General features: G+C 33.2%; 1 protein-coding gene across 7 annotated transcripts in view; it reads right to left on the reverse strand.

The window, feature by feature from the left end:
* The window catches only part of Gas2 (growth arrest specific 2), a 124,421-nt gene that overhangs the window by 90,520 nt on the left and 8,179 nt on the right, over window positions 1-25,722 (reverse strand). For 6 of the 7 annotated variants that reach the window (XM_046438081.2, XM_046438077.2, XM_046438082.2 and 3 more), the window contains exons 2-3: window positions 25,497-25,661; window positions 15,011-15,132 (exon numbers count right to left, since the gene is read on the reverse strand). In XM_046438081.2, coding sequence (XP_046294037.1) covers window positions 15,011-15,132; window positions 25,497-25,641 — 267 coding nt within the window. In that variant the 5' untranslated portion in view covers window positions 25,642-25,661. Of the gene's footprint in view, window positions 1-15,010; window positions 15,133-24,027; window positions 24,171-25,496; window positions 25,662-25,722 lie in introns of those variants that run through there. The other variant, XM_046438084.2, reaches the window with a different exon arrangement.

The raw sequence follows: 25,722 nt of genomic DNA on the forward strand, positions 1-25,722 counted from the left end.
TGCCAAGTCCACCTAGTCTCAACAAAACTAAAAGCCATCTACTTCTTTGCAGGTTCACTGCCAGCACCCTAAAGCTAAGTGGCCATTATCTTTCAACTGACCTGGAAGATAATTTCCTACCTGTGGTGCTCAATTCCATCTTCATTTCTTCTTTCCAGTACTTTCTCTGCACCACAAATATCATCTTTTCACAAAATTCTATCACTTTTGTTTTAAAAGTTTAATTGGCATAAGGTTCTTAGGATAAAAGGCAATATCCAGCAAGCCTTAGCTTCTATCTCATCTCTTGACACATTATATACTCATCTTCAGAAACACTTACTTTCCTTTATTTTCTCAAAATAATGACATACTTTCACATTTAAGGGTTTCAGATGTGCTCTTTGACATACTGAAACATCCTGTGTTCATTCTCTAGTTAGTTAATTCCTATTCCTGCTTCAGAAGAATATAAAATATCTTTTCCAAAAGATGAAGTTATGTCCTCCTTTTAAAACCATTCACAAACATGGATTGTCACATATTTATATGTCACAGTTGAAATCCATTGTTTGTTTAATAGTACCTTAATGTTATTCTTCCCTGAAAGTTTATAAAAAGCTGAGATAACGTCAGCATGCCATATCTTCCCCTGTGTATTTTAAGTCTGTAATATATATCTGTTGAATAATTGAATATCAACAATGTAATGTATGCTATGGATACAAAAAAACCACTGGTATCCTATACACCATTTATTTAGCATTTACCTTTGATGTCTGTATTTTATGTTTGTGATTTATTTTTTTAATTAAAATATAAGCTCTTTGAGAGAAGATAGCAGTGCTTTATTCTTTTTTATTCATCAGCATCCTATACATAATTGGCTCTTAATAAATGCTTATTACTTACAAAGCACTATTTTAAAAAATGCTTTATATAGTTTGTTCACTCATGGAAGGCCTTCACCAAAAGATGACACTTGAGCAGAGACCTGAGGGGACTGAGGAACTAGTCATACACATATCTGACGAATGAACATTTTAGAAAATAAAAAAGCAGTTGTAAATGCCCCATGAGAAGAACGTTCCTGCTAGGTTCAAAGGACATCCAGAACCCAGCATCCCTAAAGCAAACTAGAATGTGTGGGGGGATTGGAGGGGGTCATAGGAAATGAGATCAGATAGACAGCAGGGAACACAGTATGAAGGGCCTGAGGCTGTGGTACAGACTTTGACTTCTTATCCCAGCAAGTCAAGAGTCCACTAGAGAAATCAAATAAATGACATGATGTGACTTCAGTTTAAAAAAATGATCTGGTGATCTAATCAATGTTTGCCTGGCAGAGAGGAAGTACTTAGAAATGTTTGCATCATCTGGCATTCAAGTCAAGAAAAATGATCAGATACCTACTTTTCAATCTTTAAACAAGATCAAAAATAGTAAAAGAGAATATGGAATAACATGTGGTCTGTTTCCTTATCCCTTGTCCAATAGGATAAGATTGAGTGGACCTTATCCAAAATTCGAAAATGCTTAGGGCTAGAAGTGTTTCAGAGTACAGATTTTTCCAGATTTCAGAATATTTGCATATACAAAATGAGATATCTTGGGAGAGGGGACCCAAATCTAAATAAGAAATTCATTTATGTCTCACATACAATTTATACACATAGTCTGAAGATAACTTTATACAATATTTTGGGTATTGTGACCCATCATCACATGAGGACAGGTGTAGAATGTTCCATTGGTGGCATCATGTGAACACCCAAAAAAGTTCCAATTTGGAAGCACTTCAGATTTTCAAATTAGGGAAGCTCAACCCTTATGTTTTCATATATATTCCACACATATTAATTATTATAGATAAAAATGTTTCTTGCTTTAATTCTTCCATAGCACCCCTTTTACTCTAGAGAAATCTGTCTGAAGTTTGCATGTTTATAATAATTCTCCTTAATATGTTGAGTTCATCTACAACATTGAGGACTTTTTTTGGAAGGATTCTGAATTTGATATGAGCAAAGAATCATCTTTATTTTCATTAGCATCTAAGTGAAGTTTAATAATCCTTCAGTTATAAATATAGACAAAAAGCACATGGTTTATCAAGATACAGTGTTGAAGTTTTTCTTATACATTACAGATACTGCAGATAACTGAAAATATTGGGTTTACTCTCTCCTCAACTTTAAAATCAATACAGTGTTTATAAAAATACTGTCAGATTAATTTTTAAAAGCAAATATATTTCTTTATTTTTAGTTTTTATTTTAATGTTTATATTTAATATTGTAAAGATTAGTTATCTTCATAGTCTATTTCAATAAAATTGGTCTGCTTTATGTTGTGTTTGTAATCTCACAGGTTATATTTCATATATTTAAAAAGAGTGTAAGGGATTCACAGGCTTTGCCTAACTGCCAGCAAGAGTGTGCACAAAAAATGAGTAAGTTATTCCTGATCTGGAAGAATCTATGTTTATTAACCTTCACATCCTTCATAAAACCTATGAATTTATTAAGTTGGTTCATCCCCATTTTAAGTTTCTTTTCTTTCTTTACATATCAAAGGGTTAAATCTTAAGAATTGATTGAGCTACTTTTGTTAATTTCCCCCCTTTGGCTTTAAATATGAAAATTCCTATAGGATCTATTTCTTATATGGAGTAATAATGCTAGCAAGGCATCCAATAGAGAAGTAGCTTGTGCTGGTGTGAAATTAGACATGACCAGCAAAGTAACATAAACACAAAACATACTAGATGGCTTCATGCATGGTATGTAATGCATTTTCAAACTGCTAAGGGAAACAATAGAAACCATTCATATAGTGATCCCCTAAAAACTTAAGACACAGCCAAAGAGCTCTATACCCTGTAAATTCAATTATCTCATCTAAAACACATTATGCCATTACTCTGTAATGTAGCAGTATCATATACCTTGGACCACACACACACAAATATAATACTTACATGTTAAATTACTTAGCAATCCTCATTTTTAAATGAAAAACCATTCCTTCCCTCTCATTTTCAGTCCCTTTAAAAAAGGCTCTTATTATAAAAATTTTAATGTTCACCTTTAAGGAATAGCATGCATATTCATTATTAATTTGTTCAAATGACTTCAATTTCTCCAAAGCATTTCATAACAGCTCATTTTAAAAGAATTAATTTCCCATTTTGCATATGGTGAGAGTGACTTTTCTTGACATAGTATTCTACATTCACAGTGCTTTGAAAGCAGTGACCACAATTAGTGCTATCAAATATCATGAAAACAGTTCCCCAGTTAGACTCCTTTTACAATCCTGTCTTGCCTATGAGCCTGCATGTGGTTAAGGCAGGATGTGAGCCCTTAATCGGGAGAGATGATGTCATCATGGAATAATTCAGGTTCACATTCAAGCTCAAGGAACAAAGTTCTGCTTTTGCTGGGAAGTCATGTAGATAAGGAATGTGTGAGTGTGTGGACATGTACCTGTGTGTGCATCCCTTTCTCAATCAGAATTCATTTGAAATTTTTAATGCTTTCTGGAATTTTAACTTAACATGTTTTATTTTAATCTTATAAAGCATGATTTTAACATAACCATTATTTACACCACCGAACAAAAGTTTATGGTTTGAGCTTGGGAAAGGTAAAAGCAGTTACATTATCACTGACATGAAAAATATGACACATATCTTTATTTTTAAGTTTATTTTTTAATAATATTTTGTTATTTGTTTAGAGATCATTTCTGTTTATAGGTACATAATTTTAGTATATAAAATGCACAAAAATTAGTCATGTAGACTTTATGAATAAAAATTTGTATTATTTCTAATCATAGTTATATTTAGTATTGTCTTAATCTTTAAGCCTTTTAAGTATATCATTTCATACCATTTCATCTTTACATGTGACTATATATTTCTAGAAGTGTTTTTAAATGTGTAATTTTGCTATTTTTCCAATTTATGAATAAAATAGTTTATGCAAAAAAAAAGCAGTTTTGAAGGAGAACTGTCAACAGATTCACATGAACTTGTAGCCATGGAAATCTATGAAAATTTCTACGTTAGAATTTGCCAACTGCTCTTTCTCCTTCTCTCCCCCTGTCTCTCTTGGGTCAGTGATGCTGTCAGAATACAAAATAGAGCTAGCAATACTTCCCCTCACATCTCCTAGCACAGAGGCCTCACCAGAAGCTCAACCCAACAAGAACAGAACATCAGGATTAGGTGAATTAACAGCTTGTTCTAACTCACAGAGAAATGCTGGCAGCTACAGGTCTACAACAAATAAGAGAGAATGTAAGGGAAATTTTGAAATGTTCTTAATTTGTTATTTTCTTCCTGGTACGTACAAGGAAAGCTACCTCAAACATGAGCACTTTCAACAAAGGTTGATTCCATGCCTGGAAGGTCATTTTCCATTAGGCCAGGACCTAGACTCTTATTCAAATAAGTTATAATGTGGTCAGTCATAACATAGTTTGGTTTGCTTTCTAATTACATCTAGAGATAACCAAGAACCTTCAAACTGCTTCTTAAGTCATTTTCTTAAAGAATCTCAATCTACCTTCTTGGGCACTGGCTTTATCTGCTGCCTACAAGAAATATAGAAGAAGAAGGACAGTGACAATTCCTTCTATGATTCACTCAGGACAAATGAATGGGAGTGGTTTTTATTTTGACTATGTGATCATAAAGAGAATGTAATTTACTAATGTATGGGTAGTCAGAATGATCAAATTAATTTATTGAAACTGACTTAGAATATTTACAAAATCTCATATATATGCATGTTAGAAGTTACCACATGTATACAGATACTATATGCAGATTATAAAACAGGTATTTTTATTTCAGACAGGTATTTTTATTTCAATCCTTTTTGACTTAGAAAGCAGATGAAATTCACTCAAAATAAAGTAGTAAAAATGTGTACAAAATTTTAGCATACTGTACTGTATGTTTTAACTTCTAAATTCTGTGACACAATAAAATAGTGATTTTAACTAGAGCTTTTCCCAATAACTTTCTAAACTTGACATGACAAACACTATATTAATACATGCATTATATTTTTCCATAGCATGGAGTAAATGCCTTAGGAGTAAGTGCTGCCTATTTTTCAGTCACATCTATCTTTCCCACCACTAAAACACATGCACACATCCTCAGGACTATTATCTCTTGTTTTTAACATGTAACTCATTAAATTTTTAACAAAATATTTACATTTAGTAATATTCCCCATTTTGAAAGGTTGATAAAATTATGAACTTGCTCTACTGCAAATCATTTATATCTCACTTCGAGCGGCCTGTTTGTCAATAAAATAAGGCATTCTCAGAAAGCCAGTAGCAGTATTTGTTCCTAAGCATTGAAATTTTTTGAGTCCTTCCCACAGTCTTATAGAAATAGTATTCTTACCTTGATTGTTAAGTAGTTCTTTGGTGGCTGGCTAATTAAGGGCTCTGAGAAGAAACAAAGGTTTAATTCTCCCATTTCAATCACCAACTATTTTAATTGGGCAAAAGTGGTAGTTGTTGGGGAAAAAATGCAAAAGAAAAAAAAAAGATGCTATCTTTCTGTCTCCTTCAGTAACTGAAAGATACAATCCTTAATTACTGTAACAACACCTCATTTCAGGTCAAAACATCTCTTGAGAACTTATTACATGAAAACCCTGAAATCTTCTTTTTCCTAATTCTCAATGGTTTACAAATTTATAAAATCACTAGTTATCCCTCGTCTAAACATTAGTTTGTATAACCCATGACAAATTGTATAAACAAGACTTAAAGCTTCAAATTGAATGAACCAAGTGGATATTTATGTGCTCGTTTTTATTCTCATTTGTACCTTTACATTATGCTCTGAGCTGAAATAATTGCATATTATGTGACTACATGATAACACCGACAATTAACTATATGATCAGCTTCTGGGAATTGATTGCTTACCAAGTATTTTAGACCTCCACAGTTTATTACTTCTGATAGTTTTTCTGTGAGCACTTCCAATGTCCTTAGACCCTTGTTTGTCCTCACACTACCCTAAAATTCCCCAATACTTTGTCATTTCCATTACTTAAAATAACCTTGTGCCTCTTGGTTTTGCACATTAAAGATTTCTCAGCTGAGAAAAACCAGCAGAGGGAGGGATTTCAAACTTGGTGACCATCATAGTCTTCAGGATTAAAAATTGAGGGTTGCGTTAATAGCACTCTTGATCTGAAAGTATATATCTATATTGGGACATTCATTTGCCCATTAATCTTTTTATTCATCCAAATACGTATCTACAGAGTACCCATATGCCATACATTATGTTTGATCTATAGATTATAAAACACAAACCATGTTCTCAAGGAACTTAGAGTCTAACAAAGGGTAAAGATAAGAAAACAAATAAGTATAAAAATATGTACAGGGTGGGGAATAATATACAGATGGGAAAACCATCAGGAATGGGGCCTCTACCTATGGAGTGTGATGAAAAAAAAGACATATCTATGCTTCCAGAATCCCCTTCCCTCTATTTAGATAGAAATATATTAATTTTCTAATGGAAAAAAATTCCTTTCTCTTTTTATTCAATCTGAGAATTTTCAACCAAGCTATTTTCAGAGTATTGTCTGTTAGACTACCAGATTCTTTTTTCATGCTTAAATTTTAATTTTGAGAAAGAATGATATCCTAAAGTTAATAACTAAATGCTAATGAACATATATGTGTACTAGGTACTACTCAGGTACTTATTTATATTAACCTATTTACTTCTCATAATAACTTTCTGAGGAAGATGCTATTCATATCTACATTTCACAAATAAGTAAACTAAGGCACAGAGATTTTCAGTAATTGTCTCAAGCTAATAAGCAGTGACTGTGGAGTTATGATTAAAAGTCAGACAGTCTATGTGCTGAGTCCACACCACCAGCCACTTCCATACAGCTGCTTTCTCTAAGCATTTGAAATGATTAATTATTATAGAGGCACTCTGAAATGACTTATTCACACATCTATGCTACATAACATTTGAGAATGGCCTGATTCTTAGATTATCCAAGGTCAGGTTCACTTTCCTCCAAATTTCATTCTTTCCCAAAAGACATCCTACGTTCTTCCAATAAATTAGTTTTGCTTGTGTTAGCAAGAATTTGTTTTTCTTTCTTTAGGACCAAACAAGTAATGTTTGGGCATCAAGCCTCAGGAAAAAAAATGGGGTATTTGGACTTGCTGTTGAGACTGATTTTAGAGTGAAGTTATGGAAAAAAAAAATAGAAGCCCATAGTATTAGGCAGAGGTTGAAAAAAATCTTTTAATATGGTCTTAAACTAACACAACATTTTCTTTTGCACAAGAATATAGAATTATGAAAATAAAATTAGATATGAACTTAAGTATTCTTCTAGCACAACAAATAGCACAATAAGTTAATAACTTTCAAAAGATGGTAAACACTAGAACCATCACAAAAAAAAACTACATAATAATTTTACAAACTGCTTCATGGAACCCTACTTCATTTCCCTCTGTGTATTTCAACTTTGTACCTTTTGAATGTCTCAATCAAAAACTAGATTCAGAAATATTTACAAAGGGAGAATGAAAGTATAATGAAATTGTTCCTTTAGCATGAACAATCAGAGTAAATATTAATAGATTAAAAATTCTCTTTCAACTGAGCACGGTGGTGCATGCCTGTAATCCCCAGAGGCTCTGGAGACTGAGGCAGGAGGATTGCAAGTTTAATGCAAGCCTCAACAAAAGTGAGGCACTAAGCAACTCAGTGAGACTTTGTCTCTAAATAAAAAACAAAATAGGGTAGGACTGGGGATGTGGCTCAGTGTCCAAGTGCCTCTGAATTCAATCCCCATTACCCCCCGGGCCAAAAATTTTCTTTTAGCTCAATATTTGTAACTATCATAAAATTTGAAATTTACAAGAATTCTGATGTCAAATTTAGAGAAACTGGTCAAGTTTCTTTCACAAATGCAAGTGGATGTGAAAGGATTTTCCACAAAATAGCTCTGATATAAGGAGTTCAGATGCAAAAATGACTTGCTTTTGGTATTGGCTCTTGTCCTTTGCCCAACTTCTGTGCTCTGATGAGAGTCCTATTATACAATGAGAATCTTGTGAAGGGTAAGGGCAGACTTGAAGGGACAGGGCAGGCTGGGAGGTGGAGCTTCCTCTCCAGAAACAGAGAACTTACTTGTGGACTGCCCACTGCTGGTATTTTCCTGAGCCAGGATATGAAAAGAACATCAGTTACACAGGACATTCCTAGAACCACAGCTATGTCCTTAAACATCTTACCTAGCCCCAGAATGAAGAACCTATATTTTAAGCCAGAGCTGACAACCTCCACCAGGTGTCAAAATACTTCAGCCTTGTCCCAGCATAGATGTAGCTCCTGTTCCATCTCAGAAAGACTCTGGAATTCCTGGCAAACTAGTTACATAGCCTCACTGCACACTTAAAACCTTGAGAACCTCTAAGTGTATGATGGCAAGGTTTTTCTCCACCTATGTAATAGTTTCAGGGAATGTTAGTCTGAAAAGAACAGACTGTAATGTTAAATTTGGAAGAATTAATGAGCTTTGACTGTAATGACAAGATGTCTTGAATTTTCTGTGCTAGCATGGGTGGCCAGGGATGATTCTATAAAAGTTTGCTAGATTGGTTAATGCAAAAGTAAATCCAATGCTAGTCCACACTAAAAGGCCAGAAATCACTCAGTGTAATATAGAGAAAGGAATTCAAAACTTGGAGAATAAAAAAGTGTTGTATTCAACTTATAGTGAGTGCATACCTCACCTAAGCCTACTTTTAATTACATCACTTAGGGAGGCCCAAGAGACTCTACTTCTTCCATTTTTTCTATATGGGACTATGGGACTTTTTTTTTTTTTTTACATAAGAAAGAGGCATGAGCAGTACTTGAAATAAATACCCTTATTTTTAATGTGAATGGACATTCTTAGATTGGCAGAATACATGATAATGCTTTCCTTAGGCAAGATAGATATGGCTTCCAGAATATAAGACAGTCCAATCAAATCTGTTAAAATGACCTGCACCATAAGAAATGTAACTATGTTTTATTAACCATAAGATCTGCAGGTATAAATAGAAAGCAAACTCTCCCAAGTTGTGTTTCATTAATAAACAAAGAACAATAATAACAAAAAATGAGATCATCATCTGATATCAAAATTCCTGAGGTAGAACGAATATACAGACACCAGTTCCAGTGAAGAAAGGGGCTACAGTAATGACTTTGCCTTTACTATAAAACTTCCTTATAATCTTTATTGCAAGGAAACAAGAAATGTTTTGTGAGGATTAGATGATAGATTTCTTTTTTAAATCAAAGTATATTTTACACTAAGACTAGAACATATTTGAATATATCAGAGGTTATTTTTGTAGTTTTTTTAAATGTATAATCAGCATAGATATTTCTCAGCAACTATCAAAATTGTTATTTCCTGACAAGTAGAGTAAGTTCTTATGTGGTAAAGGAAACAAATACTATTTCATGTCTTTGAAAAAATTGGAGATTCGAAATAATAATCATAACCTGGATTTATCAAGAAAAGTAATTCTACCATATTTCTATTCAACCTAAGACAATATAAAAGATAAATGGGACTTTAAACACAGCAGGGAAATTATAAGGAAGTAAAAGCTTTAACCAGAATTAGTTTTATAGATGTGGTCTTTTCATTGAATGCATAATGCCTTGTTATCACTCTATATGTCAGTACTTGGTTTGATCTATTATTCTTAATTTAAATTAACAGAAAGCTACAGAATCAGTTTGAACATGCTTGACAGGTACAAGAGAACTCTTTTACTATCCTGTACAACAACTCAAGGTCTGTGACACAACAGGGACACTGAACATATCCCAATTGCATCAAACGCCTCTACTGTGTTATATTTCACTGGTTCAAATCAGAAGGCAGGAATTATGGGCTGAGTAGATAGCTTCATAAAATACACACATCCAGAAGGCAGAGGATGAATCCTATAAAAACTTAGGAAGCAGCTCTGACTGCTAAATGAAGCTCTTAGTTTCAGTAGTAGGGGCCAAGCAGGAACATTTCTTACTTCGTGAAGGAAACAATGCAAATGTGTCTAGTTTGCTAATTTTTGTCTGATAGAGATTGAATTTCTCCAGAGGATACCATGGCCATGAAACCTGAACTATTTATCATGAACTCACTGCCCTACGATCCTGTTGGTCATATTTTTAAATTATCCTCTCCATTACTTTATCATTGGATATAATTACCATATAAGAATCAGCTCAATTAGGCCTAAAGATTCAGGAACATCTTAAGAACATCACTTGCTCCCTATCATAATTATTTTTTAATTTTTATTTCCTCTCTCAATCTGCACATATAGCCCATATCAAGTCTTTTATGACAGTTGACTCTGGGTAAAAAAAAAAAAGTCAAATTCCTTCAAAATTATTATTCCGTATAACCGTCAACATGTCCTGTGATGGCACTGAAGCCCCATTTAGGCATATCTCTCTAAGACAGTACAAAGAAAAACTAGTTAGTGAGAAAAACATCAAGCTGAACATTCAATTATCTGATTTTAGGGTGAAAACTTTAGCCAGTTGGTCAGGCATTAGAGAAATGGTGACAAGGAAATTTATTTTATTCATTATATTCAAGGCTTCTGGATACTTACAATTTACAAATCCCAAAGGACTGCATTTACCACTAAAACTTTTCCATTCTTTCATTTTTCTTCCTTCCTTAATCTTAAACAGCCACATATTCATTGAAAAATCTTTTTTTTTCACATAATTCTACCTACATCTCTGTATCTCATCATTATTCGCTTTGTTGGTTTAATCCTAGCATTATTTTACATTTTGAACATCTTACATTACTTCTTAAGTAGCATAAAATTATCATGGCTGCATAGTTAGATATGAATGACTCCAGATTAATCACAGCTGAGACATTTTTTCTTTGCATAATGCCTTGTATCATTTTCCATATTCTCTTATTCTGTTAGAGGTATGAACAGAAAACACAAATCTCCGGATTTCTCTGAATTTCATCATGTTAAAATGTTCTCTACACAAACAGTGCTATTGATTTTTTTTTTTTTTTTTTTTTTTGGAAAGGAAAAACTGTAATCTTTATGTTTTATTTAATTCCCAGATTGTACGACATCCTGAGGTCTTGTTATCTTACAGCCTGGAGAAAGAAGTATTCCTGATGGGCAAGTGCATGATGGGAATTCTATCTGACTAGGATGTTCTTTCCCCTGAACAAGGCCTGAATTCTACATTTGGATGGCAAGTGTTCAGTCCCTTCCTCAGAGCATAATGTAGCATTCTACTAAGTAACAGATCTTTTCTTCTTCTTCTTCTTCTTCATGTGCTTCAAACCTGATCCAAGCGCTCAGAGCCTTCTGAAGTCAAAGGAAGCTCTGCATCCAGAGAAATTCTGATGTCAGAGACAAACACTCTCAAAATAAATGAGATAGATGGAAAGAAATTTTAGTGGGGAAAGTGAGGTCAAACCCTTTTAATATATTGCCCTGTGTTGACATCACAGTGGTTGAGAGAGTTTTGTACACAAATCAGCAAAGCTATCAGTGGTGAAAAGGAAAGAGGTTAAAAAAAATAATAAACAAGAGGGTTTCATAGGTTGAACTCTATCTGGACTATGAGTTCATGCATAAATGTAATAATTACCCTTTCTTGGTTGGAGATGCCAAGTTTGAGTCAATTAATAGTCAAAAGGCATAAAATCTCAACTTGGACTTGATATTTGTATTGGTTTTATTGTCTTATAGGATATTAGGAAGATTATATTCATTTAAATTTTTGCCATTAAAGATCCTCATCTCTAAGAATATTAAGACTAAGAATTATGGTGAATTTATCATTCTATGAACATTAAACTAAGCAAATCAAATTTTGCATTAAACTGCTGTACACTGGTCTCAGATATTTCCATCTAATTACTGACAAATGTTGCTAGTCTCTGAATAGCTCTCATGCTTAGGGGGAAAATGATCACCATGCCAAGGTTAAATTACTTACAGATAACACACCTAAAGAGGCTATTTTATTATTGATCCATTGATGCCTGAACAGAAAGAATCAGGAAAAATTTATTTACATTTGGAGTATTTTATGAAACCAGAGAAGGATGTAAAATAGTCATGGTTTTCTAACTAAAATGTTAAATATAAATTGTCTGACATACATTAAAATTTACTTTCAAATATTAAGAGAATTTAAGTCATTCTTAGCACAAACATACTCCAGATATACCAGGAGAAACTTGTTTGTCCAAAAACATTTATTCCACAGCTGTCTAATCCCCTACTTAACTATCAATCAGAAAAACTAAAAACACAGCTATAAAAATGAGGAGATGAGATTTAAGCTGCTAGGACTTCCTGTGATATGACTTTAGGTAGGAACAAGTTTATAGTTGGCTTTTTAAAATAACTGTGTTTCAACATCTTTCTATATGAAGTATATTGAAACTAAGCAAGAAGGTATTAATGAGTTCAACTGTCTTTACCATCATTGTTCCTAAACTTCAATATGCCAACAGGAGAGTAATAGTGTCTCTCTCTCTCTCTCTCTCTCTCTCTCTCTCTCTCTCTCTCTCTCTCTCTCTCACACACACACACACACACACACACACACACACACACTTTTATTCTATGGAAAATAGTCAATCCATTGTTGTAAATATAGGCTTTGATTTATAACAAAATGGTGCATAATCTTTTTTAATACCTATGTTGTTGGCATTTTTCACATGGTAAGGTACAGTTTATTTTGATTTAATCTGCACATTACTGGAAGGTACCCATGAAAAATATAAATGCTACCAAGGACACAGAAGGCAATTCAATCAAGAACAACTGGGTCAGTTCTGAACTTATGTCAAATTTGAATTTTTGAGCAATGAAGGTGTGGACATAATGGTTATTTTTAAACCTGCTCTTGTTTGAATGAGCAGTTTTGTTTTTATACTATAATAAACTTACCATAATCAGAATAAATCTTAGCTTTAAATTCAATTAAACAAAATGCTTAAGTATTTCAAGTTTAATAAAATCTTGCTGCAATTCTACTTAGAATTAAATAAAATTTTCCTGTTTCTTTTTATATCTTATCATAAAATTATATAACATTGAAATAAATGTTTCAAAGGAAAACAGCTATCAAAACCTTGACCCAGAAATATTCTCCACATTTTGTATTTCCATGGAGATTTTGGGCATGTCTCTACATATTTGCATACAGCAGCTATCATATTACATATGAACCTTTGCAAAGTACTTGTTTTCTTCTAGTCCACCTAAACTTCTCATCAGGTTCTCAACACTTTTTCAGGTAGGGAAAGGATACAATATTCATCAAGGTCCTTTTTTGTGCCATATACATAATTATGAATCTTATTTTACAGGAAGCTAAAATTCAGAAACAACCAATTAATAAATAATAAAATTAAAACTCAAGCAAAATGGACTCAAGGTCAAAGCTTTTGATGTATAGGCAAATGCTCTTAACATCTGACAGCCTTGTGGTCATAACTGTATTTGGGCATATTTTTTTCTGCTTTAAGAAGAAAACAAAATCATAGAACTGTACATTAGTCTTAATAGAGTTTGTTCTTTGTTCCATGAAGAATTCAAATAACCCTGATCTTGAGGCAACACAAAGTTTTCTAAATCTCTACAGTAAGAAGGTAGTGCTTTCTACCCTTTTGTTTACTGCATCACAGTAAACTTTCCACACCTACTGTCCTGCTATTAGGCATAAGATATCCTCATCAGCAAGCTGAAGTAGACATCAGTTACTTTACAAAAGAAATCACAGCAGAAAAATAACTGGTGTACTAATATCAAGCTTGACAAGAAATATTTTCATAAAGTTTTTGCAGATCTGTTCTACCCAAAGTTGACCAAAAGGAGAAAGCACTAGGCTTGGAAATACAGCTTCTGTGTCAAATCTTTTTTCATCCACTTTCTGGACAGATGATCTTTCACAAATCTGTATCTACCCAACAGAAGAGGATAGATACAGAGAATGTAGTAGTTACCAAATTTTGCTGAACATTAGAATCTCCTGGGAAGCTTTTGAAAAACTTCTTCAGGTTGTAACTTATGGGAAGTAAATCAAAATGTTCAGGCATGGAATCCAGGTCTCAGTATTTTTTAAAACATTCATGTGATTCAAATGCACAACGAAGTTTGGGAGTCACTGAGGTATTTAATAAATTTACAGAGCTTCTTTTAAGATAAAGAAAAGTGGGGTGAAGCAGAAGTTTTATATTATATAATAGTTTATGAGGAGTTATAAACTATATCAAAACTAAGTACAGTGATCTCTCTCGATCTCTCTCTCTCTCTCTTGCCAGAGTTGCAGGAACAATTTAACAGATTTGTTGTTGTTGTTTTTGTTTCAATTTATTTTAAGCTTCCTTCAACCTTATTTCAAACTTTTTTGTTTCTTTTCCTTCTCTATTAAAAATTAAGGAAAAGTATCATCTGGACCATCATAAAGAAAATAATACGTCCAAAGTTACTTACTTCAATTCTACTTCTCATTTAAAAGAAACAAAAAATTACACTCCCAGATATTTTATTCCAATAGGCTGCCATAATATTTTTGAAGACAATAACCTATTTAGTAAATCTTTCTTGGCTATATATTATTCACTGCCTGATGACACAAACTATTTCTCTGCTGTTTTAACTCAATGTGTTAGATTTAGCCAGATTATGCAGAATACTCTTTTAATACCATCATTTTTCATAAACATCTAATTAGATTTATGAAAAGGCTAATACCATTTATGTAATTGAACTGCAAATAAGATATTACTGCATTAAAAATAACTTCTACATAAACTTTGTTGTTTAACACAGTCCTTGATGCATCCATTTACAATAAAATTACACTACACTGTAACTGTAATCTGCCTGTTGGTTGTGACTCCTGTACTGGGACCTGTACCTTTGTGGGCTTGTTAACATCCATGCTCTCTTTGAATTTCTCCTGCATAGTTGCTGCAAGTTGACAGAGCAAAGCACCATTATCCAACTTCTCCATAAAAGTTTCTGCTGTGATCTCCTTCCCTGAAATAACCAAAAAGGAACATTAAAAAAGCATGATCATTTCCTAAAAGAAATGTCAGATTTGTGCTAAAGAACATATTTTATACTAATATTTCTCACTAATATTTCTATTCCAACTGAGAATAGGATTTAACATAAAGAATGGTTTCTTAAGATAGGAATTGAACATAATAAATGGTTTCTTAAGAATTTCTACTATTGCATTATAGTGTACATAACAGTGGGGTTCATTTTGCATATGCATACAGGGATGGAATATAATTTTTTCCACTTCAGTCCCAAGTACTTTCTCTTTCCTTCCCTCCTTTCCCCCCCTGTTCCTCTTCCTCCATTGTACTAATTTTCCTTCCATTCATAGCTTTATAGACATACATAAAGGTAAAATTCATTGTATTAATACATGTACATAGCATAATTTGATTAATTTCATTCCACAGTTCCTCCCTTTTCAGATTTTCATTTGGTCGCAGGAACCTAAATATTTTATGTTTTTATAATTAAGTTCTAACTTCATAAAAATGTATTTCAAATTAAAGGGATAAATGATATCCTGGGTGAAAGAGCCTCACCATTTCAGAATCAGGGGAAATGAACACCAACTAGTGAATGAAACTCGAAGAACCAGTTTTACCAGGGATTATACAATTTGGCCTCTCTGACTCGGTTCTCATTCTCAGAAGCCCATCCAATTACTGTGGCCCACAAAGGAAAACTGGTATTTTGTGCTAGAAATATATCTTCTTACAAGAACATCACATTTCTTTTTTTATTAAAATAAAGCCATGCAATACAAAAATATCATCCACCATTGGCCACTTTAATAGCATTTTAATAGCCTGGCCAATGCATATGTTTGTCCATCTTGCTTAAGAAATTACAGGTAAAATAAATGCAAATGATAAACGCTGTAAAAAAATTATTTCCTTTTAAACTATTCCCCCTTCCTACTACAGCTCTCAAAGTGAAGAATTAATTAGGATCTGATCTCTGCTTTGTCCTTTCTCTCTTCACAACTGTCTCCACACCTTCAAGAACTGCTCTTACAAGTGAAGTTCACAATTCATTCACCACAACATTTAACTGAATCTCAGTTAAAAGCCATTTTTCTTTTTTCTTATATGGTCCCTGAAGCATATTCCCTTTCTTCTTCTTTTCTTTCACTTTGTAACCTTTATTGAGTTCACCAACTTTTTGTATATTCACAGAGTTGTACAGTTATCATCATAATTATAGAACATTTTTGTCATTCCCCATAGAAACCTTATACCCTTTAGTTCTCACAGCTGAATCCTCCGTCCCCTAGCCAGATATATAAACCACTACTTGCATTCTCAAATGACTTCTCTAAAGCTCTCTCCTTTTCTTTACTCCTTATTTCTCTAAGATTTGGAATAATTTATTTTTGCCACCTTAATTTTCCCTTAACACCCAATTCAAAAATCCAGTAGATTCAAGCTGCCTTCTATTTCTCATGTCATAATCTTAATAAATACTTTTAAGATCTGATACCTAAACCTCCAGTAACAAGATCAATGGTTATTCCGTTTGTGCTCAACTTCTTTTTCCAATGCATACCACATTCACTGATAAATTAATATTACTAAGCATCACCCTTACTGGTTCATTATTCACTCTGACACATTTATTCCACATTTATTCCCTTGTCTCCTCCTCTACCAAGAATATGAAATCTGACATGCAAAGGTGAACTTCCAAGCCACCTGCTAGTCTAACATCTCTGTACTCTGTTCCACAGTCCACACTTTACCTTTCACGTTCCCATCAAAACTGTCTGTTTTTTCTGTCATGCTTCTGTTCCTGGCATGACCTTACCTTCAGTATCCTACCTTCCATCTGCCTGGCCAATTTCTACCTTTCTTTTAATCACAGTTCCAGAAAAAGTTTCTCCCAGAGCACAATGATCTGTTTTCTGTATAATTTATTCTCATGAATACCCTTTATTTGGATACATAGCAAACAGTTTGATTGTGAGCAACGTGTTTCATATAAAGTTCTTATTTTCCACAATACAATGCAAACTTCTTGATGTCTGCCTTTTTCACTCTTCTACAGAGTGAGGCATGATGTTATTCATACAGCAGGCATCTAGTCAATGGGTTCCACTGAGTGGTTTAATTAATAAATGGAAAGATAACACACTGGGACAAAAGGGTATTATTTTTGTGCAAGTAGAACTACAGATTAACTATTGACTTAAACTGACAATATCTGTATTTGTCTTTAAAGAAACACCTGTTTAAAATGATTTGTGTCCAGTTTATTTTATTATTATTGTGTGTGTGTGTGTGTGTTTCTTTGTTTGTTTCTGGGGAAGGCATGGGGGAAGGATGGGTACAGAGAGAACAACTACTTTTTCGTGTGTTTTCCTCCTTACTGGATAGTGCACATTTTCACCCATAGCTTGGGTAATGACTTCTGCAGGTGGCAAACCATCAGTAGCTCCCAGTTCTCAAAGGTTAGCCTTGGAAGAGCTGCTTCTACTTCAAAACTGTACACAGCTCAGCTCACTTCAAAAATGAACACAGTAGTCTTAATATACAAAAAGTCAGCATAATAGATTGTACTGTGCATTCCCCATATCGGCCTGTATTTGCCAACAAGGATGGTACTGCAAACTGGCATGAAAAATTACTATTAGAAACAGTTTCTTAAAATGTTTATTATGTATTCAAAAGCATTTAGATTTCAAGATAAACGAGGTATAATGTACACAAACTGTTGAATGACTCTTTTATAAGATACTTATAAGATTTTCTACATTTGGAAGAGAAATTTAGAATATTCTTATTTCATGAAGTTCCATGGCAATTTAAAGATTCCATTCATATTTTTAGTGACACACTATTCTTAAACAAACTTGTAAATTATGAGAATAAAAACAGCTTTCATTAAAAAGCTATTAGCAATTTACCAAAAGGTATGATTTCTTTGTACTTTTCATACGTTATACCTGAAGATTTCTGGTTATCCAACATTTTATGAATACAAGAAGAAAGAATTTTACATTGAACATCTGTATCCAATGAAAAATATATTAGGTGTCAACTTTCAATTCTGTATATTTTATAGCTTGGAAAGGTGAGATTTTTTTTTTTTTTTTTTTGGCTAAAACAGAGACAGTTACATACTTTATAGCTGAAATGTACTGCCTCAAATGAAGGAAAAATGTGAGACTGCAAAGTTAACACACAAAAAAACTTCATTTGTAATGTATTTTCCATCCAACTATTAAGAAACATTAAATATGCACTTAAACATACTATAATTATAAGAAATCAGTTATAATATTTATGTGAGATAATATATTACTTTACTCTTTATTGCATTACTGTTACTAATAGTACTTAAAAGAAAACAACAGAATATAAAACTAGTTGAGTTTAACCATAACAAATCCATAAGAACAGGCTATGAAGAATCAACTGCAATTTATCAAGAAAAATTCATGCAAAATTTAAAAATCTCTGCTAAGCAGAATCAGATCTTCTTTAATCTAAACTGTTAGCTAACTTCACATTTCAGATTATTAGTATCAGAAACAATGTGATTCTAAAACCAGATAAATATTGCTTTTCTAGTTACATCCTTTCCTTGTAGTTGACAAGTTTAGGAAAATAAAGGGCAATGAAGAAATAAAATCAAATCATTTTGTACTAATGAATTGCACCTGGGTTGTAAAGACCATTGATTTGAAGTTTAATCTGAAATATGCTAGTCTAGAAGTAATATCTTCTACTCTTGCACTCATAATTGTAAACGGTGATCTTTACAGCATCAATCCAGTCATGACTGACAGCTGGACAATAGAAAAAAAATAGGGAAATTGATTTAATATTGTTATTAGTCACTTATATTAAGGCTCAATTATAGGAAATAAACATCTGTGAGAAATATTTATTAGGCAAATAATAAAAATGTATGTCCATAAACATCAGTGTATTCCTTCCAGAAATATGTTTGCCATAATTTTCATAATGTCTATCAATATATAGAATATTTTAGACTGAAGCCACCAAGTTAAAATTAATTTACTCTTCTCTGATCCTAAGAAGAAATGTTTTCCTCTTATAGCAGTACTTAATTTTTACAGATATGACCACACACCTAATAATCCCTTGGGTATTATGCATCAGGCACTGTTGTAAGCAACTTCCTTGTACTCATGTTCCTGTTTTTAATATTCTTATAAAACTTGGAGTGGATGCTATTATTTTACAGACAATGAAACATAGGTGTGAAGATTAAGTAATTTGCCTAACATCACCCAGCTCAGAGAATAATCTGGCTGTTTGACCCAGGCAGTTCAAGGTCATAGTCTATGCTCTTAGCCACTATGCTTCACTACTTAAATATTTGCTGAATACACAAATGGCTATTTCTTATAACAATGCATTCTCATTAATGTGATTGTCTTTTTCTCTGTAAAAACACCCCAGAAAACTTTTCAGGAAAAGAACAGTTTGGGATTAAAGACAATGGTGCTGAAAATGAATAGCAGCCTACTTGACAGTCTGTAGAATTCAGGAATGCTCTGATAGTTGATTTGATTTGCTGCAGAAGAAAGCTGCTATGTTGTAGCCTCTAGGAATGATCTGATTATTATACTATCAAACTCTACTTCCATCTCCATTGTACCCCTCAATTATAACTTATTTCTCTAGTTAAAGAACTCAAACACATATTATTTTCTGTCTTAGCCCAAATTATTTCATATTTTAAGACTGATTTTTGAAGATTGTGAGATTGGAAATAACTCATTTTACCCAGAAACCCTAGGCCAGTGCCTATGCAAGCTGATTCACAAATGTGTATCCTGAATTTATATAAAATGCATATATACTTTTAAAAAGCTGGTTCTATTACAAAAGTCAATAAAGAAACAGGCACTAACCACTCTGAAAAGTATCAACTTGTGAACATGAGTTAAATTGTTTTAATCTAGCTATAAGATACCACCCTTCCTAAGGAATCTTTACTGAACATACCTACAAAATGTAGGAGAAAGGGTGTTGTCAAGAAAAGTCATTCCAAACTTATTAGACAGCAACAACTTCAATAAACAGGTGCTTAATGACAAAGTTATTTTACTTTTTAGAAATGACTGAAAAATGGAATCATTACATACAGGTTATAATAAAGTGAAAACAATTGCCTGGTGTGGTGGTGCATGCCTGTAATCCCAGAGGCTCGGGAGGCTAAGGCAGGAGGATGGTGAGTTCAAAGCCAGCCTCAGCAACTTAGTGAGGCACTTAGCAACTCAGAGAGACCCTGTCTCTAAATAAAATATAAAAAAAGACTGGAGATATGGCTCAGTGGTTGAGCACCCCTGGGTTTAATCCTCAGTATAAAAAAAAAAAAGGAAAGATTAAAGTGAAAACAATTGAAATCTTTTATGTGCATGTAGAAAGGTCAAAGAAGATAAAATCACCATGACCTCAATTGTCATAATGGATTTTCTAAATGTAAATAAATTTAATTCAGCATAACTTTGTTTGTAATATATCTTATAATTTGTTCAAAGTTCCTGAATATCTGTACACATATACCTTCATTCTAAATATTTACAATCTTTAAAAATAATTTCAATTTTTGATGCCTAATGAAAATCTTTTCTCAAAAGTATACTCCCATGTGATTCATACAGTATTGCTGGATAAAACTCATAGAAAGCAAAGTAAAGCTTTCAAATAAAAGATAAAAGCAAAATGTACAATTTGAAAACATTTATGTTCAGTATATTTATATCAAAGTCAAGCCAATAACAATCTTCAAAAATCCATCAATAACCATGAAGTTACTAAAATATGCCTAACCTATTTGAATGACGGTTGGTGGCTATAAGATGAAACTTTTAATTTAATAGCATCCAGTTTTCTCAAAGCCACAATTAAATTTTTTCCCAAAGATTTATTTATAGAATCATTTGATTTTCTAATTTGTCCTGAGGACACAGTTAAATAATAAAAGAGCAATAATTATATGTAAGTAAGAACAACAAAATAGTAGCCCTTTGGGGAAATAAATGTGAATATGTAAATATAGAATAAAGATTTAATGCAGATATGTAATGCAGAGTACAATGGCCAAATAATCTTTTTATGTCTTTTCTGAAAGTTTGCTAAAAAATGGGACCATCATCCCAGCAATTATTAGGAGACATACTAGGATTACAAAGAGTATTTCCCATAAAATAAGTAGATGTACCAAGGGATATGTAAATAGTCAGAAAATGTCACATGATCTCATGTCATTTGTCATGCTGTCCCCCACTCAGATCCCAAGTCCTATGAGTATTTATTGACTTTCATTAGTAGACATATAAGACAGCCAGTATTTTACATTCTAATATTTAAATTTTAGCTTGAAAAAAAATTTTTTGTTGTTGTAGATGGACATAATACCTTTATTTTATTTCTTTTTATGTGGTGCCAGGGATCAAACCCAGTGCCTCACACATGCTAGGCAAGCGCTCTACCACTGAGACAAAACCCTGGCTCACAGAAATCATTTTCTTGCCCATCAAATCATACTTGTCCTTCAAAAACTCTAAATATCAATTGATCATTCTTCAAAAAGTACATTTTTTTTCAATTGATACTTAATATGTAGGATCAGAAATATCTGCACTTAGAATTTGAAACTCCTTTGGAAAAATTGAAGAATTTGTTTCATTTTGGACAACTATCCCAGAAAGAAGCAGGAAATATTTCCATATCACAATGATAAAGTAAGGTCCCATATCACAACAGTAAAACCTAATTAAAAGCTTTAATTTCGTTGTAATTTTCTACTTCAATGAGGAATTTTACTTTCTATGAAGACAGGATTAACTTTGAAACTACTGCTGAGACATCTCCAACTTTCATGTTTACATAAAAAGTAAGAATTGGAAGAGAGCAGCATGGTAAAAATCTGCAAATATTTCTGAAGGAACAAAATACCCAGTAATAAATAATTTTAAAATTTATCTTAGTGGCTCTATTTCCATGGTATGTGAATACTAGATGTACATAAGAAAATACCTAGCAGGGCCATACATTTATTCCTCTTCTCCTGATAACCACCAATCTGGTATTAATAGTGTCCTACTTCCAAATGTTTTACAATTGAAATAATTTCAAGTTATTAGACTACTTTCCAACTTGCCATGAGGGTATTCACTTGAAGTTAATTACCATTCTACTTCATATGGACTCAAGAGGATTCAAAGGTTACACTTCACTGTGTCTTGAGATTTGTCCAGGATTCCGATCCTGAGAAAATCCATAAGCTATCAATTGCATTTGTGTTCAACTACTAAATTTTTTTTTAAAAATTCCTATTCTTTAAAAGAAGGTCATTCCTTTATATAAATCCTTTCCTTGTTTATGCACATCAATGACCTCAATTGCCCTCATGGGTCTCAACAGATGGATTTCTTGAAAACTTAACTTTTGGGAGCTGGTAAAGATATTAGAGATCATCTACTCCAATCCCTTCATTTTATGGTTGAGGACACAGAGCCCAGAAAAGATAGCTGAGTGACTCTGGGCAAGTTTCCTACAGAGCAGCAGAGCCAGAACCAGAAGCCAGGTCTCCTGACTCCCAGTTAGAAGCCAGGTCTCCTGACTTTTAATCCAAGGATCTTTCCATTACACACACTGACTCTCTTCTTTGAGGCTGTCTTGGGCTGTCACACTGATCAAGCTACTTTGTAACTGATCACGTTCACTAAATAAAATGCCTTGATGATAAGTCATGGGACATTGGAGTGTCCATTTCCCCTGCCTGGAAATTTCAATGGCTCTTCATTGATCATACCATAAATTATAAGTTCCTTAATATGCTACTCAAAGCAGTATGTGGAGTAGGCCTAACAAGTCTGATGAAACACACACACACACAGTCTCTCTCTGTGTCTCCCTTTCTCTCTCTTTCTCTCTCTCATGTTGATGCTAGACTTCATTCATTTCTTCCAAAATATTAAACTCCTTCCCAGCCCAATTCCTTTCCTGCCTACAAAGACTCTTACTCCATGCTTTGTCTTGCTAGCTATCAACCATTCTTCAGTTCTCCGTTTAAATACAAACCCCTTGAAGTTTACCTCAAGCCCTTTGATATCTTGCCCTGCCCAAACCTCATTTCACAGTCTAATTGCAAATTCAATATTTTAGGTTCTGTCAATGGATTACATATTCAATTACCTATAGAATATGTTTATTTGCTAATCTACTCTAAATTTTGTAAGAATAGGTACTATGTCTATTCTTAATCACCTCTACTACCATTCAGAATGTGTCTGGAACATAGTCATCATAATAGTTATTACTTACTGGTTGATTATTATGTCATAGACCATAGTCTGATGATCTCATTCAAACAACCACCAAATCATTAAGGTTGGTATTAGTATTGTACGAATTTTACAGACTGTAGAACTGAAGCATTTTGTAATAAGACACACAGTAAACAGTGGAACTGAGTTGAATTGACACATTCTTATTCCAGAGTCCAACACAGCTGAGGTCAGACATATTTCTTGAATTAATGAATTCATGCACTAAATCAAATTAATAGTTTCACTGAACTATATAAATGAGTAACAACATGTTTACTGTTCACTATATGCCTGGCATTATTTTAAGTATTATAAATATATTTAAATTATTTACTTTCACAACAACCTATAAATAGATAATACTAGATAGATAATAACTGTTATTATATCATATAATAACTATTGCATACATGAGAAAAACAAGGCACTAGATAGATAATAACTGTTATTATAGTAAACACACACATACACATACACACACACATATATATGTGTGTCTATAAAATAATTGTTGTATACATGAGAAAAACAAGACATGGAGATGTTAAGGAACTTGCCCAAGATCACACTTTCAGAAAGTGACAGAGCTGGGGTTCAAATGCCAGTGGTGTATTTCCAGAGTCTGTATTCAACTTCTCTTTTATACTGCTGCACATGATAGCTTATATCAGAAGACAGACAGCTGAAAGTTAATGAATTGCTAAAGTAACAATCATTAGTGAATCCTAAAGTGATAAAACAAAGAAAGAAAAATCCATGTTTAAGCTAAAATAACTACATTTGATGGAGACAAAATTCCTCCTTTGCATGGATGAATTACTAACAGATGGTAGCACCCTCCTTCTGGTAGAGAGGATGTCACAAAAGAGTGAAGGGAAAGTCTTTCTGGGGGATGGTGGCTGAACTTCTGACTCATTGCCCTTTGACTGAGCACCTTTGTGAAAAACTACAGTTTATGTACCCATATTTGATAGCCCTGGTTAAACCATGAAAAGTTGCCAAAATAGGGTGCACACAGTGTCTCTAAGGGGGGAAATAAATAAGAATAAACAAAATCCATGCAAAAATTCACAACCATAGCAAGCAGGGAAAAAAAGCTTGCTAAAATGGGCTCAAACCTCACCAAATGAGGTGAAAATTTCAGATGGACAGGGTGGTTTTCATTAATCTTTTCAGTTTCATCAACTGAAGTGTGAAGATACCAACATTAACCCTGAAGCATTCCTTAAAGAATAAAGCCATGTTAACAAATCCCTTCTGCAAATGATAAAGTGCCTTATATTTTCTACTTTGACTCAATATCCAGATCTTATATCTTATAAGCTCTGTAAGGATCCTTTCCCCAAGATGTAAATCAATTTTATTCTTCAGGAAAATATTAGTGTATACTATGATTTTTTAAATGTATAAATCTATTTTGCACTTGTAGAAATTTTATCCAAAGAAATGAAGAGGCAGCTTTGCTTGAGGTAGGCTTTTTCTCAACAATATTGTCAGACAAGTACATGAAAACAAAGGTGAATTGAGAAGAAAAAGTTTAGTTCAAGGTTAAATAAGTGTAGTCAGCTCATTTGGACAAAGGATAGATGTTTTTGTTCCTAAGATTGGGTATTCAGCAGTTTTAGAAGGTGTGCTATAAAAGTAGGACAAAGAAATCTAGTTTTAGAAGCTAGATTTCACAGACTATGGCCTGTGAACACTGTCAAAAGAATAGGTCAAGTTGGTCAGTTATATGAAAGAAAAGTGAAAAATAAATCAGACTAGTATATAAATGTACTAAGTAATTTGACCACATATTTCCACATTTCAATGCATGATGTTGGAATCATGAATCACAGTTCATATGAAAGACATTGGGAAATTCCTTGAAATTTTCCACATGCTTCAGGTTTCCCAGATGAAAAATCCAAATAATGAAAGCCTTTCTTTCCAAGTTGCTATCACATGCTTAGGTGAAGGAGATCGTAAGAGGAAAAAGCAACAACAACAAAATGTTATCTATGGTCACAAAATGATATAACCTTACCTAATAGATTGGTTAACCACAAGGCCAGATCTTCTTTCATCGGTAGCAAATTAGCTTCATGTCTGCTGGCCAGCCATTGGCTATACTGATGCATATCAGAGAGGCCAGGCCCACTGCGCACCTTTGGGCTCAGAGCAGTGCACATTATTTATCCACTTGTAATACCTGTTTTGGAAACAAAAAAGCAATTGCTTTTATACAGACTTATGTGGTTAAAATACTGCCA

Source organism: Marmota monax, unplaced genomic scaffold (genome assembly GCF_021218885.2).
Source record: "Marmota monax isolate L192 unplaced genomic scaffold, Marmota_monax_Labrador192_F-V1.1 WCK01_AAM20220418_F8-fsc00061, whole genome shotgun sequence".
Lineage (NCBI taxonomy): Eukaryota > Metazoa > Chordata > Mammalia > Rodentia > Sciuridae > Marmota > Marmota monax.